This window comes from Pocillopora verrucosa, chromosome 9 (genome assembly GCF_036669915.1).
Source record: "Pocillopora verrucosa isolate sample1 chromosome 9, ASM3666991v2, whole genome shotgun sequence".
NCBI lineage: Eukaryota > Metazoa > Cnidaria > Anthozoa > Scleractinia > Pocilloporidae > Pocillopora > Pocillopora verrucosa.
This window is the reverse complement of record NC_089320.1, coordinates 21,226,900-21,234,182: the sequence shown is the minus strand read 5'-3', so window position 1 is coordinate 21,234,182 and position 7,283 is coordinate 21,226,900. Positions and strand designations below refer to the sequence as shown.

Below are 7,283 nucleotides of genomic sequence, written 5' to 3'. Positions count from 1 at the left end.
TTTGTTTTATTCCACCTCATTTTTATTCTAATTTAGTTTCACACTTTCCTTTCTTTTCATAACATCACTAAACATTTAGACTGAACAGTATTTCTCTTTCTTCACGTGATTCTTGCTACGGCAGGATCAAGCAGAGAATCTCCGGAAGTAGAGATTTTTCCCCTAAAATGTTAAACTCTTAATTTCCTTTTCAATTTTCAAAGTGAAAAAGCCTTTCGTCCTGGTTTAATTCATTAATTCAGGCTGGCAACATGGGAATTTTTCCGTTGCATTAAACGCTTCTGGCAATTTCGAGAGTGTGCTTGGAGGGAAGAAAAAATAAAAAATATTGAATACTAGTTTAAAATTCACTTTGTCAGTTGCGCGAAAGCATTTCTTCTCTTGCATGATTTGGTGAGCTGATGGCTTTTTCCTTTCTTTTTCTGTAAACTCCTATGTCAGAGATCATATTAATTAAAGAGATGACTTGCAGATGGGAAAAACTAGTTTCTGAACGGAACTTTTAACTCTTTAACGACATTTCCGTTACAGACAGTCATGCAATCGAGCATGATTCTTTCTTCAGTACATCATCAACACTCTTTAAAATATAAACTTTTTGACACAGGCGGGCTCTTTTCCACTATTCATTGAATAGCTTTTTAGTGGACCATGTAACGTAGTTTCTCTCTGTTGCTACTACATCTCATCTCAAAGATATCTCATAAGAAAACAAAGCCACGTTGACATAAGTCAAATTTCAATGTGAGAAAATTAGAGTAGTTAAAATTTGAATCCTGAAAGAATAATGAAGCAAATAAAGAGCTGTCATCTCCAAAACTGAATAATTTATAACTTCCATCACGAGTAAATCCCGCCTCCTTTGAGTGTTTATTGACCAATGGGATATGCTTTGTATCAATAAGAAATTGTTGGGTTGTCATCGACGATTAAACATGTCGTAATGCAGGGCAAGTTTATTCAATTATCTATCAACAGGACTTCCGTATGCTCGCCAATATAACTCGACTTATTCGACGCATAAAAACAGATTTTCTTCGCTCATTCTAAGGGCAAAGCGTGCAAACGTAAGTCCATCTTGAGTTAAGAATCCAGAATGATTCCCACATCGACAGCCACCATCACTGAAGGGGAAGAACCTGCTTTTTCGCAGACATCCTCTCCTTCCAAGGCCGAGGAGATTGCATGGGGCAGCATTTTTGGAGTGCTCTCAGTCTTCATCGTGGTAGAGAACCTACTCACTATTGTCCTCTTTGCAGTGAACAAGAAGGTTCGCAAGAAGAAGAGTCTTTTCCTAGTCATCAACATGGCGACTGCTGATCTGATATTCGGAGCTTTAGCCCTTCCCCTTTACATCTACCTCGGCTTTGGTATGCCGGACTATAAGGAACTTGCGATCCAAAACGGTGACTTGATTTTGATATTATCATTGGACATTGCCTCAAAAGTCTCCCTTGTGGCCTCGTTACTATCAGCGACCTTGATTTCTTGTGAGAGGTTTTACGCCATATATCAGCCTTTGAATCACCGAACTCTGACTGTGCGAAAATACCGTATTGTTATACTTTCAATATGGATAACGGCCCTACCGTTTTCCAGCTTAGTGTTCTTGATTCCAGGGCAGGAATGCACATACGTGGGAATGCCATTCGCCTCGATTCTGCTGACCATTATCTGTGGTTGTAACATTGCAATTTGGAGAAAGTTTCATCGCGGAAATTTCGCCTCACAACAGAAAAACAAAGTCTCGCGAAAAGATCGTTTGACAAAGACTTTGTTACTCGTCTCCGTTCTTGCTTTGATCTGCTGGCTTCCCTTTGTCTTTTCAAATGCTTTAAGAGGGCTAGGCGTCACCATACCGTGGAGGCACGTTATGATTGTCAACCTGCTTAATTTTTCAAACTCCTGCGTGAATCCAGTGGTGTATGCATCAAGGGTTCCAGAGTTTCGACAAGCGCTGGCTCTTTTTTGTGGCAAAGATAAGAAAGCGTTGAAGAAGGAAAACACTGAAACATCAAGTAACAAGAACGCTGCAACGTCAACAACACATATGAAAACATCACAAGCTGATTCTTCCCACCCAAACTTTGAGGAAGCTATGGATGCCAAATTGTATCCAACCGAGGAACAAGAACTATTTGCGCTTAGTAAGTAGAACGTAGTTCGAAACTTCAAATGGTTGTCGAAATTATATTCTCATCTTAAACTCAGTGGACGTAAAAACGTTATAAATTATTGTCAAAGTTTTATGTTGCAGCAGTTACTGTAGAATAAACACTCATTTTGGTGACGCTAGCTCTTTACCGTTTATCTAGATAGAAAAAAAACGATGTATGACTTAACCATCGTTGTAAATATTAAAACTTCACCTATTGTGTAACGAGTGAAAGACTGTAATTCTTAGAAGCCGGCTACAGTATTGTCTGGTGTATTCACAATTGTATAATATCCTACAGAATGGATGTAATTATAAGTAGTTACAGCTCTCGGTCATTTTATCTTTGTCCTCCCACGTTCAAATTTTAATAACATTTATTCAAGTTGTATTTTAAATTTATACCTCGACATGGAGAATGTTTTTTTCAGTCTCTAAATTCTGTCGAGAGGAAAAAGGTCCTCGGGTGGTAAAAAATACACGAATATATACAGAACTTCAGCAGAGAAGAAATGAATCAATAGACAGTTTCCAGTCTCAATTCCCCTTCGCGAGGAAAAGATAATTGATCACAACAAAGCATAACTTGCCCACTTCCTAAAGCAAACATTTGTTTGTTGAAGTGTCTAGAAAAATATTGCGTGCAAGATGTTTGTAGTTTACAAATTAGCATCTACTTAATTTCAATAATGAATCGCCTTGGTGTCTATAACGCGTTGAAAGAGAAACTGAAATGCGATATAGGAAGCGTTTTAATTATGATGTATAAAGGTAAAAATTTTAGAATGAGTAATAAAAGTTCACTGCCTCAGCTTTTCCTATTTCTTGACAGTCAAATAAAAATAACATGACTATTTTCATTTGCACAGCCGGTTGTGTTTGCAGGTGACCGCCCGAAATTACTCGGCAACTACAATATATAAACAACCTACAGAGTGGTCTAAATTCCAGCAAATGTGTCTTCAAATTTCTGTGTAACTGACTGCTTCACAGGAGAGCGATAAAAATCAACTGTTACGAGGCGACATCAGATTTAAATAGACTGACTGCTCCATAGGAGAGCGATAGATAACAACCGTTACAAGGCGACATCGGATTCAAATAAGGGTAATTAGTTACCACCCTGCTGCTTTCTGTCTTGGACCGGAGAACAACAAAATCTAATCAACCTCTCCGCGAATACTCGCCGAAAAAGTGCTGTTTTTATCATGAGCGTTTTTTGCAGCGAACGCCCGCGGACTCTTCTCTTGGTAAGGAGGAAAAAGCTGTTTGGTTTGTGCTCTATCATATAACACCTGTCCATTCCAACTGATGAACGCCAACCTTGATGAATTGTAGAAATTAACAGAAATGTCGACAGGATACAGTTTTCCTTTCATTCATAACAATAACATAACATAACTGTTTATTCTCGAGTCAAACTCAAAAGAAATTTGACAAGGAGACAAAAGAGATTATCCTTTTCATGTTTTCCTCATAAAATAATTAAAACCGCAAATTTATTTCAGAATAAAATCCACAATAATTAAAAATATAAATTTACTTCTGATTCTGAATAAAATTCACATTAAAATAGTCCAAAAATTTCCTTAAAACATCGGTAAAATGGCATCTGAGTCTGTTCTTGAAAATCTTCAGAGATTCTGCCTCCGCAACTTCTTTAGGTAAATAATAATAATTATTATTCCATTCATTGGCTCCATTTACAAAGAAAGAATACATAAAACTATTTAGCTTTGCGGGCAATGGTTTAAGTTTATGGCAATGGTTGGCTCTTAACGGTCGAAAATTATGTGTAGGCGTAAAATACTCAAATGGCAATGGCCCGTCAAGACTGTTAACTGTTTTATAGCACTCGGTAGGCGAAGAAAATAATATTCTCTGATGTAGATTGGGCCACTTAAGGAACTTTAAGCGCTCTTCATACGACATATTGTTAAAAGTAATTTCCTAACACTCCTCGTTCAGTTGACTATTTCTTTTATTCTCTCTTAAATTATACAAGTTATTACAACGGGGACTAGCTCTGATCTCTCTAGGAAAGTGTGGGTCAACGCTTATAAAGGTGACGGTTACTGAGCTGTCAATCTCAAACCTTCGTCATGCTTCAGTTATACACTTAACTAACGAATAACGCTAAGCTACACAGAGCGGAGTTCGCGCACTAAGTAGATATTTTCGCGATGTTTATGCTTTATTAAATGACTTTCTACCTTAAATTTCTTCGTCTTACGGTCAAGGTCGAGCGAAACAAAAACGAGATTAACAAAATAAAAATTATAATAAACTTACCAACAGAATTAAAATCATACTTGAAAAGATATCTTAAGAGAAGGAACCTTGAAGGCTGGTACATATCGGCAGAATAAACAGAAAATTCGGAAGAAAAGGGCGTACCCAAGTTACCACCCCTAAAAGAGCTACGTGCTATTCGTATAAGTTTCCTGATTACAAATTCAGTGCGGAAGATGAAAAGTACTACGTGTTTACATCTTAATTCACATCTAAGAAAAAGAGGTGTCGAACGTGCTAAATTCAAATTTAAAAACTATTTTCCGCATCGGGAATTCGACATGGCTTTAGCCTAAAAACGAGAATATTAAAGAGGTAAAGCATTAGGGAGGGTTATTTTCAGGAAATTCCTGTACGGGATCAACTTTTATAAGGTAGAGTCATTTTTTTAGTAGTTAATCATCTTTTAGCAACATAATGGAAATATACTGATATCTAGCCGCAAACCGCAGTTTCACAAAAACATCTGTCTCCATGTCAAATTCACGATCACGATAAGGAAGAGGTAGCCAAACTCTACCTGTAAGATAAGACCGCCAAAAGGAATAAGAAATGATCAACTGGCTTATTACAATTAACAATTGGTTCATACGTCAGCTTGCGTTCATCGAGATATGAAGCACGCGGGAAGTTTGGAGAGCACGAAAGATGCGTAAGAGTTGCTCGAGGCGTAGCTCAGTGATCTGTGAATTTCGTGTTACAGGAAATTGGGTCGCGGCGCGCGTTGCATCAAGGTTGGAAATGGGACTTTAAATGTATGGAGACAAGAAGATACACCGGATTCACCAGTTATACACAGTTTTCTTCGTTAAATTCCAAAATAAAAACCATGAAGGAAGAAGGAACGAAAAAATTTTTTTAAAAGCTTGGTCTGTCGGGCTTTACAAAAGAAAAGTATATTGGCCTTAATATTTCGGGCCATAGACAGTTTTGTCCACAGGCAGACCAAACTATGTGTTCGTGGTTAACTATTGTAAACATCAAACGAACAAAATCTACGAAGGTTACAAATAAAGCTCTGAAAAGTGCATATCTAAATCACTTCCCGGTCTGAATATCTCAATAAAGTAAAATGAAATATTAATCAAAGCACTTGTGGTATTTTTTTGCCTTCATGAGCCGTTTGAAGCGTCTCCATACGGCTCGTGATTCCTGTGATATGATTGGTCTAAACGAAACCAAAACAAACTGATGTGGCCGAGAGAGGATTGAGACGATAATTTCTCATGCCTGTAATGCGAAGGAGACGACAGAATGGAATTAAAAATTTCAAGAGAAACATCTTTGAGATGACCACAAAAAAGATCGATTCAGGTCGAAATAATTTTTATTAATCCGAGTTTTTCCAGACTCAATAAAGTATTTGTTTTCCCTATACAACAGAACAACACAACTGAATGCGCGAGCTGAGTGCTTACCTCAAAGGCTGAGACTTGGAATTCAAGTACCGTGAACATTTAAAGACGTTGTTATTAAACGTTGTTAGACCGTCTTACTCAACGGCCCTTTATCATAAAGTCGATAGACTGTTCTCAAGAAGAAGATATGATCATCCATGAGCTGTAAGAACCTTCAGGAATACTGAGAAAATCGATAGCTAGCAGAAGCCATGACGCCATGACGACATAGGACAACAAGTCACAACAACAATGGCCGTGCACTCGGACAAAACTAACGTGCACTCGACTTCTGTTTTGATGAATGTGAAGCACATATATCAAGGTTTATCGTACTATTTTTCTTTTTTCAAAAAAAATCTCACATGCTTCAAACTTGCATGATAGTGATAGCGTGCGTGTTCTCAAACGTCCCGAATAAGTCATCGAAGCTCGACTTTAAATTGTGATTTCTCCCACACATTTTAACCGACGCCATTCAAACTGCTTTGACCCAAAGCTCTTTCTGTACTGTATCAAGTGACTTGGGTCCTAAGGGCCACAAATATCAGAGACAAAAAATGCAGGGCTAAAATATGGGGCTAGCGTATGTTTTTAAAAATTGTACAGTGACGCCATGTTTCATGACGTGTTTGGCCCGGACGGCCAAACTTTGAACTGCAGCCTCTCTTCACTTTCGAATTCCTAGTAATCACTTGGTTTTAACGTGGACTAAAAATACACAATTCTCAAAAACTTTCAAGGAGCCATGAGGTATTCCACTATATTCTGGCCTTGCTCGGCTTCAACCTCCCAATCAAGAAAGCAGTCCATAATATTGCCAAAAACACTAGTTTTCATAGGTACAACGACTACAGCTTGGTATTCATAGCAATCGTATCAAATTTTAGTTGAAGGCAGTTGGAATCTGTATCGCATTTTCTTAACTGGTTCGTCTCCTGTGTCTCTTCCCGCGATAAGATAACCGCCTTGATTCTTTCAATTTCGATGTCTGCCGAGGTAATTCTTACTCGCTTTTTGACACAACATTGAACAACCGCTTGTCTTAACTCCGGAATTCTAAGTGCATACATAACTGGATTTATAATTGCGTTGGAACAATTGAGAAAGCGAGCAAGAAAGGAATATCTGATCGACATTGTAGTCCCTAGATACCTTAAACCGGACACAAAAAGTAAAGGAAGCCAGCAAACCAAAGCAAGAATGGAAGCAAACATTAATGTCTTAGTCAAACGCACATTTTGTGTTTCTTTGTTTTGCTGCTGTGAGGCGACACGTCTGTGCTTGATCTTTCTCCAAATCGCGATATTGAAAGCACAAGTAATTATTACTACAACAATAGCGTAAGATGACCGAACATATCTGATAAAATTCCTGTGCGACCGCAAATAAACGGAGCTGGTGTCAAACAGCAGACTGAGTAACCACACCATAAAAAT

The 7,283-nt window shown here is 38.0% G+C and overlaps 1 protein-coding gene across 1 annotated transcript; it reads left to right on the top strand.

Annotated features, from left to right (window-relative positions):
- The first annotated feature begins 960 nt into the window (after positions 1 to 960).
- LOC131792807 (neuromedin-K receptor-like) lies at positions 961 to 2,955 on the top strand. Its single transcript, XM_059110215.2, has one exon. The coding sequence runs from the start codon at positions 1,097 to 1,099 to the stop codon at positions 2,153 to 2,155; it is 1,059 nt and encodes a 352-aa protein (XP_058966198.1). The 5' UTR covers positions 961 to 1,096; the 3' UTR covers positions 2,156 to 2,955.
- Positions 2,956 to 7,283: the final 4,328 nt, after the last annotated feature.

What these genes read in the sequence shown, in the direction of transcription:
- LOC131792807 (XM_059110215.2), top strand. Translation starts at nt 1,097, where the DNA reads ATGATTCCCACATCGACAGCCACCATCACTGAAGGGGAAGAACCTGCT.